Source organism: Sus scrofa, chromosome 9 (genome assembly GCF_054392235.1).
Source record: "Sus scrofa isolate SSC_HxYL_T2T_F1_AM1 chromosome 9, Sscrofa_HxYL_maternal_Yorkshire_Landrace_v2.0, whole genome shotgun sequence".
NCBI lineage: Eukaryota > Metazoa > Chordata > Mammalia > Artiodactyla > Suidae > Sus > Sus scrofa.
The window spans coordinates 2,158,778-2,177,415 of record NC_139391.1 but is presented as its reverse complement, the minus strand read 5'-3'; the positions used below and the strand labels follow the sequence as shown (position 1 = coordinate 2,177,415).

General features: G+C 54.1%; 1 protein-coding gene across 50 annotated transcripts in view; it reads left to right on the top strand.

Annotated features, from left to right (window-relative positions):
* The window catches only part of PPFIBP2 (PPFIA binding protein 2), a 153,290-nt gene that overhangs the window by 89,412 nt on the left and 45,240 nt on the right, over positions 1-18,638 (top strand). For 45 of the 50 annotated variants that reach the window (XM_084974863.1, XM_084974840.1, XM_084974832.1 and 42 more), the window contains 2 exons: positions 1,317-1,430; positions 13,370-13,501. In XM_084974863.1, the coding sequence (XP_084830989.1) occupies positions 1,419-1,430; positions 13,370-13,501 (144 nt within the window). In that variant the 5' untranslated portion in view covers positions 1,317-1,418. Of the gene's footprint in view, positions 1-1,316; positions 1,431-8,236; positions 8,373-13,369; positions 13,502-18,638 lie in introns of those variants that run through there. The other 5 variants (XM_084974868.1, XM_084974867.1, XM_084974866.1 and 2 more) reach the window with 1 other exon arrangement.

Below are 18,638 nucleotides of genomic sequence, written 5' to 3'. Positions count from 1 at the left end.
GTCTATCTTGAGGAGCTTTAAGCTGTAGGATGTCAGGGACCATGATACCCCTCTGGGTACCCCTGGCGCACGGCCCCAAGGTGTGGTGCAGACTCTGTTAGGCTCACGGTGAGATTAACCAGGACACATCCTTCCCACACAGAACCTCTGCAGCCCGGGGAGCAAAGGCCACCCCTGCACTCCTCCTGCTTTGAAAGCAGCGTCAGGGGAAGCAAAGGCCCGCCGATGAGGCCAGGCAGGAAGGATGAGGCGCCCACCTCTGGATTCTGACTGAAATGTCGGCACAGCATGGCCTGAGCCCTGAGGAATGTGAACATGGAGAGCTTAACGCAGCCCTGGTCGTGAAGATTAGTCCCTTCACGTAAACACACATAGGCGAGTTCCGCGCTCCAGCTGCCTGTCCGGCGCGGCCTGAGAAGTGAGTTAGGACCATCTGCATGTCAGTGGTGACTCATGAGCCCTTGGTTACAACCCGAGGCTGTAAAGGATCTCCGTTTACAGCCCTTCGAGTCTTTATTTGGAGGGAACCGGTTCATTTGCTCGTGTCGTCTTCCTGCTCTGAGGCACCCTTCATCCTGGGACCGTGTGCTGATGGAGAAGGCTAGGAAAAGCCTCTCCGTCCGTCCGTCCGTCCGTGTGTCGGGTGTAACTCACATGACTCAGTGCAAGTGGAGTTTTATTAGCGAACCATCCTGACAGTCCGTGTCCTTCAGAGAGATGACGCCTCCTGCCACTGCGTGCAGTGCGGCTTGTGTGTGTTTATGACCCAGAGTCATGTTTTGGCCTGCGAAGCACAAAAGCCTTGCTGCAGCCAAGCTGGGTCAGGGCTCCGGCGCGCCTGCTGCGTCCCACATTCCTTAGTTGCTTCAGAACCCTCGCCCGATAGGTGAGCCGTCTGCACACCCTGCTGAGAGGGCTGAGGTCATTGGTTAGTCTCTGCAGACGTGTGGCCGGTGCTCCCACGGGAGGAGGCAGAGGCCCCGGTGAGCCGGCTGGGGTGCGCCTCCGGGCCGGGCGCCCCAGGGAGCTCTGCCCGAGTCCAGCGCAGAGGCTGCTCTCGCGGCGGCTGGGAGTTTCTCTCCCGAGTCTGTCGAGAGCAGGAAGCAAAGGGACCAACAAAGTCCAGGCAGTGGCCGAGACATCCCGGGCGGGTAAGAAAACCCCCCGGGGCTCCCTTCGTCCGGGGCACTTCCTGCACCTGCTGCCTGCGGAGAGAACAGCCGCGCTTCTCAGCAGGGTCAGTGCCGTGGCTTCACGGCTCCCCTGCCGCGGAGGCCCAGCCGGCTGATCCACCCCTGCTTTCTGTCCTGGGACAGGTGAGCGTCCTCACAGACCAAGTGGAAGCCCAAGGAGAGAAGATCCGGGACCTGGAGGTGTGTCTGGAAGGGCACCAGGTGAAACTCAATGCTGCCGAAGAGATGCTGCAGCAGGTAAGCGGGGCGGGGGTGGGGGGCAAGGACCTCGAGACCCATGGCAGCTCCGGTGGGAGAGCCCCTGGCTGGGTCCAGGTTATGGAGCCACTGCTTCCTATCCCGTCCTGTGTGGTGTTTACACAGCAGGTGAAACCAGCCTCGATGGGGAGAGCCGGGGGTGGGGGCGGCGGGGAGGAAGGGCTGGCCCAAGAGGAATAACTTGCTGGGCTGGTTCAAGATTCCCAGGGCGCTTCCTCCAGGCCCGGTTCAGGGCGGGTGCTGTGCACTGGCAGTATCGCCCTTATCTCAGCCCGAGAACCGCGCTGGGCACGCTCACCTGGCTAACTCCTCATGCCCAGGGCACCCTCAGTTCCGGCATGGCAGTGCTGTTGCTTTTGCCCTGTAAGTGGCATCTGGGGCTTTCGAAAGTCAAGCAGCTTGTTTTGTCCAGTTTTCCCCCCTCCCTCTGTGTCGCTTTCTTTGATAAAACCGATCACATATTTCATAAATATTTTAATATAATGTAATACATGTCAAAATGAAAAAAAAAATTAGCTGCTCTTTTACCTTCAAAGAATTTCTTCAATGTCTGCTTGTTTTCTCTGGTCCCTTTTGCTGGGTGTACATGTGATTGACAAAGTTCCATTCATACCAGAGAGATGCTTTAGTCCTCAGATTTGTTTGTCCAGCCTCATAGACTGAGTTTTTTCCCATTTTAAAAATTTGCCATATTGTTGTCTTTACTATCACATAGAGATTTTGGGGGGTAAAAGTATCATTATTGAATTAAATGACTCTCTTCTTTTTTTTGGTCTTTTCGGGGCCGCACCCACGGCATATGGAGGTTCCCAGGAGAGGGGGTTGAATCGGAACTGTTGCCGCCGGCCTATACCACAGCCACAGCCACGCAGGATCCGAGCCGTGTCTGCGACCTGCAGCACGGCTCGCAGCAATGCCAGATCCTGAACCCGCTGAGCAAGGCCTCGATTCGAACCCGCGTCCTCATGGATCCTAGCTGGGTTCATTACTGCTGAGCCACAACAGGAACTCCTGACCCTTTTACTGTTGAATAGTCAGAGCCTATCATAAATAACAAACTCTAATTTTTAGGAAGAGGGTGTTGAATTTTTATCTAAAGTCTTTTTAGAATCTGTTGAGAAGCTCATTAGAAATTTTACGAACTCTAGTAATATACCTAATTAATATGTTTTTTAACTTGTATCATTTTTGCATCTCCGTTATTTTGAAAATTATCCGTGACTGAAGTTTATGTATGTATACCTTTTAGCTCCTGGTACTTGGCACATAAAAATGCTTACTAATTATTTAAAGAATGAAAGTCTGTCTCTTAAAATGAGTGGGTTCAATTAGATTACTGTTTATAACATCCCCCCCACACACGCTCTAACTTTCTATTTATTTTTTGCTGTGGTCGGCATAAAATTCAAATCACTTCTCTTCGGAATAGTAATAAACACAGGCTTTGAATATGACCTTTGGTCCTAGGATAAGCATCTTAGTTTCCAAGTGTTTCTTTGAGTGCTTTGAGGAACTTTTAACAATGTTTTTATGCAAATAAGCCTGTAGAAACCTCATCTGACAGCTGCGAAGCTGTCATTGGTCTGTCCTTTCTGCTGCTTCGTAAGTTACCACAGTCTTGGCGCTATTCGATGGTCTAAATCGTGTGTCATTTCTTGCTCATTACATTCGCCGGAACTCTGCGTGGCCGTCCGAGCTGAGTCTTTCCTGTGGCTCATTTTGTTCTTAAACGTTGAATCTTTCTTTTGAAGATTCGGGAAAGAAAATAGCCTGGTGGAGGACTCTCAAAAGGCAGAAAAGCGTTTTCGTGGAGGGCAAAGGCTAACCTGCGAAAGGATGTTTCTTGAGAGAGCGCAAGGTGTGATGCCAGGGTGGGGACCGGGGAAGGAAGGTGATGGGCCAACTGAGAACACCTCGACAGAGACCAGGACAACGTGCACGGGGAGGGAACGCGTCAGGAAAAGAGCAGAAGGCTGACGGTTCTCGGGGGCAGGCAGGGCCTGGTGAGTAACCCTGAGACTGGAGGACAGAACGGGCCCATCGTGGTGCCCGAGCGTCTGGCCGCGCGCTGCCGGGACGGCCGGCACCCCCTCTGGGCAGAGTGTCTGCCCCGGGGGCCGAGCCCCAGCCGGGGGAGGCGGTCTCCTCCTTGCACGTCTGCTGGCCTGTCGACTGGATTGAGACCCAACATCCTGGTCCTTCTCCCCTCCTTGCTCGTGCGCTCTGCTGAGCTTGCGGTCGTGGGTTTGCGTGTGCCGTGGGGCGGGCACCCGGCTTGGGGGTTTCGGCGCGTGGCAGCTCGTCTTTGCTACCTCTGCGCCTTCGAGATCTTCCCGAACGTAACCAAGCTACCTCTGGGCCCATAACTTGGGCTGCGCGTCTCTCAGGGTTTCAAGGGTGAAACGAGAGGATTGTGCAAAACTCTTTTCCTGGAGGCCTCTGCGTTACGTCATAGGTGGCATTTGAGCCTCCGCTCCCACTCATGCAGTGGGTGCCCGGACTAGAGATGGTGGGTGGCCAGCCCCAGATGCCACGGCGGATGGTCCGCTGTGCGGGCCGATGCCTTCCCCCGATCCGCTGGACGCTTTTTGAAAAGATGCTGAATCCTTGCACCATGGCTCAGGGTGATGCCGTCTATAGCTCGGAGCACATCCTGTGTAGGTGTCGTCCGAGCAGGCAGAGACGTGCCGGATTTGACTGTGATATCCTGGGCCCCAGGGCTTGTGGTAGAGCCGGGGTGACTCACAGCCTTGAGCCAGAGAGTGGAGGCAAACAATTGCCTCTTTCTGCCGGCCCTGGAGACCGGTCCTGCCCGGCCGAGCCTGGCCTCCTATTAAAGGCCCGAGGAGCTCTGAAGGAGACCCTTTCACGGCCACAGCGTGGGGTCTTCTGGGGGCCTATTGACCCTGCTTCCCCTGGGGATCCAGCGCCTGCTGGCCCTGCACACAAATGCATCCTGTCTCAAGGAGGTGGCTGCAGCTCAGCTCTAGCTGATGCTTGTGGAGGCCCGGGGTTCGGAGACATCCCCAGTTCTCACAAGCAGCTGGACACCGAGATGTAAAGATTTAAAGGCCAGTCTTTCTATTTTAAAAACATTGGCAACTAATTTAAATGAAAAAAGTAAAACTGTGCGATTGACGCAGTATTTACCTTCAGGCCCAGCCCCCATATCTCTGATCGGCAGCCTCTGTTCCAGTCTCTGCTCCCTCGCTGGCTGGAAGAGCCCTGGGGTGACCTGGGAACCCAACCCCAACCAGCGTCGCCCAGACCCTGTGTCTCCATGGGCTGCGACCCCTGGTGCCACCTGCCTCGCCGCCGCTGTTCCCCTGGCGATGTCGGCCTGCCTCCAGGAGCCCGGGAGGGAGGGAGTTTGCCACCCACCGTGTGAGCCACGGGCGCCTCAGCCCAGCTTGGCCTGGCCCGGCCCCCACTGCTGAGTGCGGATGTCTTAGTTCTCGTCTGTTCTTCTACACCTGGAACCCACCTGGTCTCCAGAAAGCGAGCATGAAGGACCCGTGTTAGCCAGGAAATCCGGACCAGGCAGGATTCAGCACAGAGGCAGGACCACGTGAGCCACACATGATTATGGGACATTTGAGGGCAAAAGACTTCTTGTCTGCAGCCTGCGGCAGGACGCAGGGTGAGAAGGGGCAGCTACAAGCATCTGCTGGGGCTGCCTGTGGAAATACAACCTCACAAACTCGCTGGGCAGGCCTGCATTCTCCAGGGAAACTTCGCCGTTAGGAGGAGACATTTCCCAGGAAACGTACACGTGGGTCTTCAGAGGGCCACAGCCTGAGTCTGTTTTCACTGATCTGGGGGGGGGTCAGAGTTCACGGGGCCGAGCCTTGTCCCTCTGTCCCTTAGGCAGGTCAGGGCATCGCCCAGCTGCATCTGTGAGGGCTCTGAACTGGGCTCTGCAAGCCCAGGGCCCAGAAGAACTCCCAGGAATAGTGCTGTGGCCCAGCGCCCTCCCCACTGTGCTGGCTCAGACCAAGTTGGCAGCAAAATCTGTGTCACCGAGAGAGGTGCCCCCACTCTTGATGTATGCGAAGTCCCTGGCGGCCTTGGCTAACGTGGCCTCTGCGGGCTCTCTGGGGTCCTGTAAGCTCTGCCTCTAACCCCTGACCCTTCCCTCCAGGGAGATGATTTCAGGGAAGGAGCAGACGCTGTTCGGTGAAGAGGTCTGTTGCAGAGCCGGCAGCCAAGTGGATGCTCGCCAGGGACTGGCTGTTTACAGGCGTCGTCAGTGTCAAGAGCAGACGCGGTGTTTGCGGCCAGAGAGAAGGCAGGGCGGGGAAGCCGACGGGGGAGGAGGAGAGGATGCAAGCTCCTTTGAGGAACACCCCAGCTTTGGGGCAGCGTGGCAGGACACCAGGCTCCAGGTCCTCTGCCGTGACCCAGAGCCTCCCTGGGGCGGGCAGCCTCGTTGTGTTGGCCGCTTTTTAGGTGAGGCGTGGAGAGTAAGCAGTCTGGGGGCTTCAGTCAGTGGACATGACTCTGCAAGTGCCCCACCGGCTGCTGATCTGGGAGTCAGTGAACCTGTGTCCTTATCTACAGAGATAAGGGGATGGCCGTGCGGACCTGCATTCCCCCGTCTTAGAGCTGTGCTACAGCTATTTCGCTTTGGTTGAAACTGGACTAACACGGCCAAGGCGGGTGTGGGACCCGGGACACAGGCCCAGTTCCTGCTCTCGAGTGAGGGGACAGCGTGCCTGGGTACACGAACCCAGCAAAGCGCCGTCAGCGCCCAGCGCATGCATTTCCCAAGAGCCCTTGTGTTTTACTTTGATTTCTTTTGCTTTTTAGGGCCACGCCTGCGGTATATGGAAGTTCCCAGGCTAGGGGTCGGATCGGAGCCGCCCTTGCCGGCCTACACCGCGGCCACAGCCACTCAGGATCCAAGCTGCATCTGTGACCTGCACCACAGCTCACAGCATCGCTGGATCCTTAACCCACTGAGCGAGGCCAGGGATCGAACCTGTGTCCTCGTGGACACCAGGTGGGTTCGTTTCTGCTGCGCCACAACAGGCACTCCCCAAGAGCACCGTAAAGGAGGTATTTCTACCTCAAAGAGGATGTTAAACAGAGCTGTGCCCAGGACTGAGCAGGAGCTCAGGTCTGAGGAGACGGGACACTGGGTCACGGTGAGGACGACGAGGGTCTGCCAGTCCCTCCCTAAAGCCTCCTCTGGGGGAGTTAGGAGGCCGAGGCGACGGCTGCGCTCAAGCCCCCCTCATGCGCCGTGGGGTCTCCAGTGGGCATCGGCGCTCTGCTCCCTCTTGCAGCTGAGGGCACTGAGTTCGGAGCGGTGACTCAGTGGGTACCGAGTCTGGACCCACGCCCAGGCTGCCTGCGAGCCCCTCTCCCTAAAAGAGGCTTTCCCGGCAGGGCCTGGCCAACTACTTCCAAGGGCAAAGGGACACATTTTTTTCCTTTCAAGCCTCCCCAAGGCCCGTCTTTTCCTTCGGGTTTCAGGTTGCCGGTCTGGCTGCTGTCCTGCGTCATTGGTTGGTAACTCCGGGGTCGGGTTCCACCCTTGGAGATGGAGCTAATTGCTTCAAGATGAGGCCTTTGAGGGGGAGCGGAGTTGAAAGGCAGATTCTTTATCCGCTCCAGTCAGGGCGGTTTGCTCGGCGGTGGGAGCCTCATTTCACACCGGGAAGGAGATGCGAGTCTCCTGGAGCAGGTTACTGGTGGCGGTCAAGCGAGGGCTGGGGATCACTTCTGCCCTGGTTTTCCCCCGAAGTTTCATTACCTGGTCCTTCGAGTAAAGCACTAACCCCCCTCCTTCCACACCCCCCGTCCCCCCATGCCCGTCCCCTGCCAGGCAACCTTGAAACCATCAGGAGGGCAGACAGTGCTGCTTTTGAAACGCTTTGCCCCTGTTCTCCAGCAACCCCCCCCCCCAGCGCTCCCACCTGACTCCTGTACCTTCCCCTCCCCCATTATTGTAGCTTCATGATTCCCAGGGACCCCTGGCAAGGTCACACCCTGAGGGGCTGAGCAGGCACCAAGCCCGGCCTCGGCCTTCGTGCTCTGGACACATAGGCTGGATCCCAGCCGAAATCACGCCCATCTTGGGGCTGAGCGCTGAGGATCCAGGGATGTTTTTCTTAAGGGGTAGATGGAATAAAAGAAGCCGAAGAAGATTTTAGAAGCAAAGCACATACCTTCCAGATAAAGATAAGGACCAGGCAGTGACCACGCTGCAGAGATGAAAAACTAAAAGGAAAGATCAGAGAGACAGACCGGGGGATGGGCTCACACGGAGACACGGATGGAGGGCGAGTCAGTGGGTCGTCTCGAGCCGAGAAGCAGAAGTCGGGTCTGAAAGCCTGGACCTTGGGCCCAGAACTGGCGCCGCCTCTGTGTCCTGCCTGCTGAAGACAGAAGCTGGGCTGCAGCGGGCAGACATTTTGCTGGGAAATGACAGGAAGATGAGGAAGAAGAGGCAGAAAGTGTGGAGGCTTCTGAGAGCCTGGCTCCCGGGCGGATGGAGAGCCAGCCTCGCCCACGTGCCCGCAGAGCGCATTTGCCTGAGCGAGCCCTGGGCAGCGGCTGGTGGTCCCCTCGGGGAAGGAAGGTCCAGGGGGCTGGTTCTTGCGAAGGTCAGAAGTGGATCGTGTTCATAGCCCGAGGCCTGGAGGCTGATGGCGAGGGCGCGATTAAGTGCCTGTCAGAGCGGGTGATTGATGGCCCTGCCCTGGCGAAGCCGAGCCGCCCTGGGAACTTCCTCCAAGGCAGACGGAGGTGGGGAGCCCAGGTCCCTGAGAGCGGGCGTCATTCTGCGCCACCAGCTAGAGGGAGAAGCAGGACCGGGGCTCCGAGGACAAAAGCCAGACCCCTCTGGTTAAGCAGGCAGTGATCTGAGTCTCCCAGCTGAGTGGATGGCGTGGCGCTTGGATCCACCACGGGAAGGTGGGTCGTGGGGGGGGACGAGGAGCAAAGCCTGGACTCTGCATCCTTGAACATGCGCTGCTGCTGTGCAATCCGGAAGCTTGCTGGGCTGGAGAAGGGTTCTGAACGTTCTCAGAACCCGACCAGGAAGTGGGCTGTACCCTTGTGTCCGACTAGCCTCAGAAAGAAGGTGCGGGGCTTGCTTTCTCTGTGGTACGGATTCTAGAGGGACACGTGGGAGCCGACTCGGGGAAGGCTAAGTACAGGGAGTGATCAGCTGATCTTTAAAACTCTTTTCAGTAAACATGAGAAGAGGTTATTTGGAGGGGGGCGGGCAGACGGGATCGGGTGGGGTTTAGGGCTCAGGGAGAGTGGAAAAGCTTTGGAACAGTCTCTGAAGGAGCCAGTCAGGTGAATACAAGTTTTTGCCCCGCTGCGCTGGAGGATCCGCTGTAATTAGATCGCGTAAACGCGTATGGAAAGCAGTTGGCATCCTTTAGTGACTTCTTACCAGCAATTCTCAGGCCACGGGGAGTGGAAACAGGGACAAAAGCCTTTGAGGTTTGGTCTGGACTGGGCTCTTGTAAAGCAAATATGCTTGGGACCTAGGGGCAGGGATGATTCAGATGAAGGGTTTTCTGGAATGACAAGTCTCAAAGTATAAGGTGAGTAAGGAGGCAGATATTGCCGAGAGGAAGTTGATAAACCAGGAAAATAGGGCGTAATTAAGTAACCAGTGGCCACAGAGGAAGAAACCAAAGATTGGCCAGTTGAAAGGTCAGAGGGGAGTCTTCAGCTCAGTGGGCTAAAGACCTGATACTGTCTCCGTGAGGATGCGGGTTTGATCCCTGGCCTCGCTCAGCGGGTTAAGGATCCCGCATTGCCGCGGGCTGCAGCATACAGGTCCCAGATGCGGCTCGTATCCGGTGTGGCTGTAGGGAAGGCTGCAGGTGCAGCACCAAATCCAACCCTAGCCTGGGAATGTCCACAGGCCACAGGTGCGGCCTTAACAATTAAGAAAGTCAGAGGATTGTGGCCGGAGGAGAGAATTGATGAGGGCCAGGCTGTGGCCGTCCTGCTGAGAAGCCGCAGTGACGTGAAAGCAAAGCCTATTGGTATTGAGGTCCAGGCGCCAGGGTGGATATTGAGGGGACGGTTGCACTACTGAGCAGAGGAGGTGTGTCCAGAGTAGGTAGAGAACTGCCGATCCAAACACAGAAGCCTCGAGGGCCGTAGGAGGCCGTCTTGGGGTCTGGATGTTTGGGGAGGCTGTGGCATAACCGAGTGGCGCCGCCTTGGAGGAGGAGGGCAGGGGCGAGTGATGTGGAAGCGGTCTTCGGGGAAAGGTATTCTGTGTGTTGGGCTGTTGGAGCAGAATGGTCTTGCTTAGATGCTGAGAAGGACTGGTCACGTCCTGCAGGAGCCAGGATTCCGTTTATGCTGGAAGCAGAAAGACGAGAATGCAGGGTATGTAAATCCCCTGAAAACAGCTAGGCTGGAGGTGACAGTACACACCAGTGGCTGGAGGCCATGCTGGGCCTGGAGATGGGGCAGTGGAGCTGGCCTGGCCGGCGGCTGTGGAAGGCTGCTTTTGCATTCAGAGAGTGGGACAGTACTTATTAATGACAAGGACCAGGGGTGATGGTAATGAAAGCAGGAAGCATGTGCTCAATAGTTAGGAGCTGGGAGAGAGTAGAAGTTTTGTAATCAATGGTGCATGTGAAGTTAAGCAGCCCAAGTTGCTGATGAAAACGTGGGTGAGTCCAGCTGAAATATCTACTTAGGAAGGTAGCGTGACCATTGGAACCCCGGCAAGAACAGTTGGAATGGCTGTTGGAACTTGAATGCAGCCAGTTATACCATTAGTATGACCAGTCACAACCTGGCAGTTAAACCAGCCGGAGGGGTTTTGGGCAATAATGGAAGCAGAGTAGTTTCTTAGCTTGCAAGAGAGACGCCTTCTGAGGCTTTTTTGAATCCCACCAAAGCGGTATCTTGAATGCTGGTCAGTAGACATTTGCGTGAATATCAGGTTAGGCCATGCACGCTCTCCTCAGCAGGGGCTTGAAACTCTCCTATCCCCCGGCCTTAGTGTCTGGTAGGTTTTTGTTTTTGTTTTTTTTGTTTGTTTGTTTTTTTGTCTTTTTAGGGCTGGGCTTGCGACATATGGAAGTTCCCAGGCTAGAGGCGGAATTGGAGCCATAGCTGCCGGCCTACGCCACAGCCACAGCCACAGGGGATCTGAGCCGCATCTGCAACCTACACCACAGCTCATGGCAACGCTGGATCCTTAACCCACTCTCGAGGCCAGGGATTGAAGCCGTGTCTTCATGGATCCTAGTTGGGTTTGTTACTGCTGAGCCACGATGGGAACTCCTGGTAGATATTTTAAAACATACTCACTGAACAAATGATGAAAGTCTCATGGAAGAAAAGTTCTCCGTTCTCAGCACTCCGGAACCATCGTTATTATCCCATGGACCTTGAGCTCTGGAATTGCTCCTTTTCCTCTTTGCACTGGTGGCTGGGAAGCTCACACACATCACACTCCATCTCTAGCTACTTGAGGGTATGAGTTTAATTTTTCATTTTAATTTTTTAAAATGAAAAATTTATTGGGAGTTCCCATCATGGCTCAGTGGTTAGCGACCCTAACCTGCATCCATGAGGACACGGGTTCGATCCCTGCCCTCAGTGGGTAAAGGATCCTGCGTTGCTGTGGCTGTGGTGTGGGCCTGCAGCTACAGCTCCGCTTCAGCCCCTAACCTGGCAACCTCCATATGCCGCAGGCGTGGGCCTGAAAAAATAAAGACATAAATAAACAAAAATAAATTAAAAATTTATTGGAGTAGAGTTGACTTACTATGTTGTGTTAGTTTCAGGTGCACAGAAAAGTGAATCAGTTACACGTACACTAAATCCATTCCTTCTCAGATTCTTGTCCATGCAGGTTGTTAGAATGTTGAGTGGAGTTCCCTGCGCTGTTGGGTGGCAGGTCCTTGTCAGTTCTCTGTTTTATGTACGGTAGTGTGTAGGCCATGAGTTTTACACCAACGGTCATTCTGGCTTCGATTTCTTTCCCTACTTGCTTAATTTGCTTGGATCATGTGTATTGGCAAAGCCCCTGAAGTCATTTTTGGAGAACAAAGCGGGTAGGTGACAGGATGGAGAGAGTGACGCAGAGGAGGTAGCGGAGGCAGAAAGGCAGGTCGGGGGGGGGGGAGGCTGGGGTGAGAAGGCAGTGTTGGGGGGTCGCATCCTCCTTACCCGGGGACTGCTTCAGGGCCTTTTAAGGCCCGCATGGCCTTAGCACCAAGCCCAGCCCGTCGTACCTGCTCAACAAGATCCTGACAGGTGGAGTGGCTGTTTTCTGGGCTCCGTGAATATTTGTGGATTGGCTTTTTTCAGCCTGTATCTTTTATTTCCGTTGACATTCTTGGACTTCTTCCTCTGTTTGGGAAGCAGCGTGATGCATCAGACAGAAATGAGTGTTGGAGCCAAACAGACCGGGGGTTGAAAACCGACCCTGCTGTTGACTGGCGTGTGCCCTTGGCCAAGACAGGCCGCTCTCTGGGCCAGTTTTTTCATCTGCAGCATAGGGGTGATGGTGTTTACTGCCCAGTCCTGGGAGCGCTTACTGAGGGGAGTGTGTGAAGTGCCCTGTGGTGTGTAGCCCAGAGGGGCCGCTTAGGGAATCCTTGCCCCCTCCCACCCCCGACATTGGACACACTTACCGGGCAGCTGCTCATGACCAAGTGGCCCACAGTTCTGGCACGGGGCACCATGGCCTTGGCCCCATAAGCCAGCCTCCAGTCTGACTGGGCTCCTCAGCCCCTACCGAGTTCATTTTACTGAATTCTTTGGCTTCTAGATACTCCTCCCCTCAGGTCAGCAGATGGACAGGTCGCAGCCTGTCTTTCTGAGGTACGTGTGGCCTTTGGCCTAGGGAATCACGTACCCAAGTTGAAAATCTTGTCTCGTGTGGTTTGCTGTATGACTTGAGGACAGTTGGGAGTCCGTGAGGTGGCAGCTCCGGGTCAGACCGCTGCGATCGCCGTTCTCAGACTGGGGTCGGGTCCCCGAGGCAATGGGAAGGTTTAGACCGTGGCGTCTGCTCGTCGGGCTGGTTCCTGTCCTAGTGCCACGCCGTGGTCTCCTCGCTGGGACCTGTGTGTCCTGCGCCTGCCACGCCCCAGGATTTGAGGCCTTTGGCCCGTGGAGAAATGTTACCCCTGGCCTTTGAGGGCCTCATAGTTGCCGGTTGTGCTGAGCAGGTGCTTTGCTTGTCAGCTTTGCTTTTGGTCTGATTTATGCTTATTAAGTGTATGAGTTAATGGCAGGTTGTTGACGACTGTTCTGGGCTCGGCGGGACTGCTGCTCACTTCTCCTGGTCTGTCCTCGTGGTGGGGAAAGGACAGTCGCCTTACTTAGTTCCACAGCAGCCAGGAAGTAGACGTATCTCGTAAATAAGACTCCAATATGACTGTGTGATAAATATCCACTGACTGTCTGCTGTCTGTTCTTGCTCCCTTGTGGGGACATTGCAATGAGGTCTCACTGTGACGTGTGGAAAACTGGGCTCAGTACTGACGGAGGCCAGGAGGTGATATGGAAACTGTGGCTTAGAAAAATATCAGTCCCATAAGCTTGCTTGATTGATTGATTTGCTTGTTTTGGGGGAGAGGATCATGCCGCTTTGCCTGAAAAATAGAGGTGGAACAGTTTCATTCGTCGAGCAGACCGATCCATCTTTCTCTACCTGGAAATAGTGACTAAGGACAAAGGGGTTTTCTGAGAATTGGGGCTCGTATTGTCTCGCAGAGCAGAGGCGGGGCAGAGGGGCTGTGTCATCCCCGAGGGACCCAGCGTCAGCCCGGGCCTGTCCTCAGTCCGGCTGCGGCTCATCCGCAGACGTTTCCACGCACCGTGGCGAGCGTGCCTTACGTGCTGTGGGGGGCGCTAGAGCTGCTCGTGTTGCTGTGGAGGGTTATAACGTTGGGCTCCGTTTTCGCCTGCAGGAGTTGCTAAGTCGTACATCTCTGGAGACCCAGAAGCTCGATCTGCTGACGGAAGTGTCTGAGCTGAAGCTCAAGCTCGTGGGCATGGAGAAGGAGCAGAGAGAACAGGAGGAGAAGCAGAAAAAAGCAGAGGTGAGTGGGAGACATCACGTGCTGGGGGGACCCGTACTGTCCGAAGCTCCGATCGGGAGAAGCAGCCGCGTGTGGCCTTGGGCTGCCTGATCAACCCCAAGCCTGGCAGCCACCGGGCGCCAGAAACATCGATGCGCTAGAGACGCAATGATGTGTTAATACCAAGTTATCAGGTTTTGCTGTGGCTGCACATTTCAGCAAGGCCCAAACCACCCACTTTTGGCTTTAAGGCTTTTGCTTCCCTCAAGCTGCAGACAAGGATGGGGAGGGGAGAGTGGCGGAGGGAGGACCAGACAAGACCTGGGGGACCCAGGACGTCTGCTGTGAGCGCCGCGGTAGCGACCAGGCAGGGGATGACGGCGGCTGCCCAGCAGGCCACCGTCACTCTCTCGGGGTCTGGAGGCACCCTCTGTTCCCTGACTGCGTTTCCCGACCGGCCGGAGTCCTTGGGTCACGTGCTTCTTTTCTCCCGCTGCTGAGCCCACGCAGAGGCTCTCTCTTGGAGCGCGTTTTCCGTGTCTTGTCTTGCTCTTGCTCCATACTCAATTGACCAGAGCCTTTTTATGGATACACGTTTTGGGTAAATTTTGGGCCCCGAGCTCCTTGATTTGAGAGAGACCAGGCTGTTTTAACCCCAGGTCATCACCTTCCACGTGCTTCTACCTGCAAGTCCCTGTTTGTTTCTGGCATCGGGAGATGTGGAAAGAAGATAGCCGCAGAAGCACCTTGGCTCAGTTAGTGACCTAACTGCTTAATCGCCCTTAGAACTTCAACAAGTTAACTACCTAACCCTTCTGAACTTGAATTTCTTTATCTGTAAAATAGGTAACCATGTGATGAGATAAGGCAAAAAAAAAAATCACAAAAAAGTTAGGTCTGTGTCACAGGGTCCTTTGCTTCCACGCAGGCATCTCTAAAACCTAAAGACGGATTTTGTTCTTTCGGTTAAATGCCAGTATCATCACGTCCTGACCCTGGGCACCTCTCTGTGTTTACTGGGTAAGCACTGGTGACTGAGACACTTGTCATTCGTGGGGCATATTCCTTGCGTTGTTTTTGAGAACATGCCCATTAGTAAGAAGGGGAGTTGCCAAACGAAAATTTATCTCCATTAGGCTGCGGGCACTATCTTCTAGAGACTAAGAGTGCAGGCTCGTGAAGCACATCTTCTGGCTGTAATCCAGGCTCAGCTCCTCTGTAGCTTTGTGATCTTAGGCAAGTTATTAAGCCTCCGAAACCTTTCTTTCTTCTTCTGTCAAATGGAGATAGTAGTACTTGCTTTCTGCTCGGTGGTTCTGAGGGAGGAGTGAGATAATGTACATGCATAATCCTTAGCACGGAGCTGGCCACATGGTAATAACTAGCTTTTATCAGCTACTGACTGTGCGGTTACGCCTGCTGGACATGGAAACACAGATCTAGCTGCGTTATTGCCCTCCTGCAAAGTTCACGCAGACCGAAAACTTATCTGAGTGTCAGTTGTTGATAAATGCTGCTGCTTAAATGTTCAGAGGGAAGCAATGGAATTTTCTCCAGGTTTTAGAGTTATTTTACCCATATTTCCAGCTGTGTGGTCACATGTGGATATACTTTCAGGCTTGGAGGCAGAATTGAATAAACTCTGTCAGAAGGCCGAAAGGCGAGCTTAAGGAAAGAAAAAAAGAAGGAAAGACAAGAAAGAAAAAAGAAGGAAAAGAAAGAGTCACAGCACTGGCAGGACCTAGAGTTTAAAAAGCTGGTATTACTGGAGCCAGATGGCTTGACCATGTCGTTAGAAATCGGGCTGAGTGTATGATTCGGTTCTGTTCCAGCCTCCTTCTCAGGAAGGCCTCCCCACGTGGGGGCAGAGGTGGCCAGCAGCGCCTCTGCGTGTTACCGGCCAACTCCTGCAGAGAGAGAGAGAGAGAGACTTTCTTAGGAGTTAGCATCTCACTGGGCCAGTTTGGTCACGTGCCCGGTTCTGAACCAGTCACTGTGGGGAACATGGACCCACGCATGGGCCTGTGTGTGTGTGTGTGTGTGTGTGTGTGAGAGAGAGAGAGAGACCACTGGGGAAAGAGCTGAGCCTGTACCGAGCTGGGGCGGCCCAGTTTCTTTCTCAAGAAAGAAGGGGAACCCCCGCGTCTAGGCCAAGTGCCACCAAGGCGGTCATTTTTCCTTTTCCATAGGTTTACTTTTCAATCCGAATTTTTGTTTTCGTTTTCTGGGAGGCTGTTCACACATGAGGCCACATAAACCCTGAGCTGCTGGCCTCAGTCCGACCAGATAAGAGCCCTTCCCAGTTGCTACTACAAACATTAGGTTTCCACACGGAGGCATTTTCCAGGCTGTTCAAACTTGTGATCCTCAGCAAACAGCCACATGACCTGAAACAACTTTCTCCTTCTTGCCATTAAACATAACCTTTGCTGGTGTGCCAGAACCTCCGCCGCTCTTGGTCACTGGAGCAGCCGAGGCTTAAAACCAGGCGGAGGACTCTCTAAGCTGCCCCATTGTCACGTGCGTGGACGTGTTTGGGTGGGAGGCTGGCCAGCTCAGGTCCCCAGAAGAAAGAGAATGCTGCTTTCCGTCCTTCCCTGCTGCTGTGAGTCCTTTGAATGTGCTTAGCCTAAGGCCTGATTACTTGTGGTTTGAAAGAGGCAGGAGGTTTTTTTTTTCTGCAGTAGCTTGATCTGAAGTGAACTCCTGTCCGTGTAAAAAGCTCAGGCTTTATCCTAAGCCAGTAGCGTCGCGGTGACTACAGATTTGGTCTATAATCCCGAGGGCTTGGAGGTGAACGTTTCTTGTTAAGTGGAGAGAAGCTGGCAGCAGCCTTGCTCAGGCGTCCATCAGGGGCGGCCCGGATGGGACGTGGGTGTTTTCTGTACCTCTCCTCCTGGCCTTGGGCCATGGTCCTGGGTCATTGCAGGGGACCCAAGATTGGCCCAATTAAATTTTACTCCGGAAAAGCAGGACTGTAGGGAAAGTGACCGACATGGAAAGTCAACACTGCCATCAGGAGAGTGGAAGCTGAAAGAAGGCGACCCAGAGGCAAAGCACACCTTCTGGGTGGTGCACCTGTCAGCGTGCGTCCCTTGGGGGATCTTTTCAGAGGAGGGCGTCTGGCTTCCCCAAGCACGGGGCGAGCAGGGGGCTGAGGTCGGACGGCTCCGACATGTACCAGAGCAGCCCTTCCAGAGCGGGGCAGGCACCCAGCATGTGCTGGAAAGTGAGGCCGGCCCAGTTGATCGGGGGATAGCCCAGCGCGCGGAGAACCGGAAACCGCCCCCAGGGTTCCTGGCAGCAAGTGGACTGTCTTAGAGCGCAGGTGGGGGGCGTACTTTCTTCCTAGGGCTGAGGCCATGGAACGGAGGGATTCTGACTTCTGAACCAGGGGCAACTGGAGTGATGGACTCGGAGTCCAGAGCAAAGGCTGGGGCGATTGTGTTTGCTCCGAGAAGAGCTGGCCTGACTGGGAGCGTTTTATTAGCCTTGTTTTGATTTTATTGACTCATTTTTGTTCGTATAGGAAACATACTCCAAATTCAAACGGTCTACACAGCAAAACCTCTCCTTCCATGTCTGTGCCACAGCCCACAGTCAGGCTCCAGTATTATCAGCTTGTTTTGTATCTTTCGGAGGTACCTTAGACATGGACAAGCATATTCAGGTGCCTAAGTTCTTTCCTTCGTTTTTATACAAATAATACATTACTCTAGACCTTTTTAAAGTTAGTTTATCGAGCTATAGTTGATTTACAATGTTGCGTTAATTTCTAGGGCACAGCAAAGTGATTCAGTTATGTGTGTGTGTGTGTGTGTGTATACATTTCATATTCTTTTCCTGTATGATTTATCCTAGGATGCTGCGTATCGTGCCCTGTTCCCTACAGCGGGAGCTTGTTAGTTATCCCTTCTATATGCTGTTTGTATCTGCTGATCCCAAACTCCCACTCCATCCCGCCTCTACCCCCCCTCCCTTGGCAGCAAGTCTATTCTCTGTTAGATCTCTCTCTCTCTCTTTTTCCCTTTTGGGCCACACCTGCGGCACATGGAAGTACCCAGGCTAGGGGTCAAATCAGAGCTGCAGCTGCCAACCTGCACCACAGCTCACGGCAACACAGGATCCAGCAACACCGGATCCTTAACCCATCAAGTCAGGCCAGGGATTGAACCCGCATCCTCAGGGATACGACCTGCTGAGCCACAACGGGAAGTCCACAGCTTGCTTTTTTAATTGAGCAGTCATAGAGTTCATGTCATACCAAGGACATTGAAAAAATGTACTTGATATTCATACATCTTTATACTTGCATTTTATAGTCATCTTTATACTTGCATATTATTTCTCCGTCTCGGCCCTCATGTATTTAACCAGTTCTCTTTTGGTGATTATTTGTTTCCAAGTGTTTGCTGTTCCAAGCAAGGCTGCTGCGAGTAACTGTGACCTGTGTGAGGCGGTTGAAGGGTCAAAGGGTACATGCGCTTGAACTTTTGACAGGTAGGGAGTCGATGTTCCCACCAGCGGTGTGGCAGCCGAGCATGAAGGAAGCCGGAGAGAAACAAAACCTATGAACAAGTTTAACAGGTGGGATGGCGTGGGAACGACTGATCATGGGAGGTGCCCAGTCGTTTCATGCAGAAAAGAACCTTAAAAAAAAAAAAAAAAACTTTGATGGTTGGCAAAGCAGGAGCAATAAACTGAGTCGAGGTCACAAAACAGTGATTGAAACCTTATAAATGTTACCTGAACGTCACGACATGGGACCCAAGAATGGAAACACCACTAAAAGAGGCTCTGCCCTGTGGGAGAGAAACAGACCCGTTCAGAGGAGATGTGCCAGCCCTGGAGACAAAGTATTGTGAAAATAAGGTGACGTGCCAGGCCCGAGGGTGGGCATGCTGGAAAATGGCACCTCCATGTGCATGGGGGGCGGCGAGAGTGTCCCCGGCGTGCCGGGCGTATCATAGGGTCACGTGGAGCAGAGGAGGCAGGCAGGTGCACTCCCGATACAGTCCCAGAGTGATGGGGACAGACAGCAGTCATGGAGGAGGGGAGAGTTGGGGAGCTCCTCAAAAGCCCCTCCAGCTAAACACGGACGTGTCCCAAAGGTTGGTTCCCCCCCCCCCCCCATTTATAGTTTCTGCCTGGAACCTAG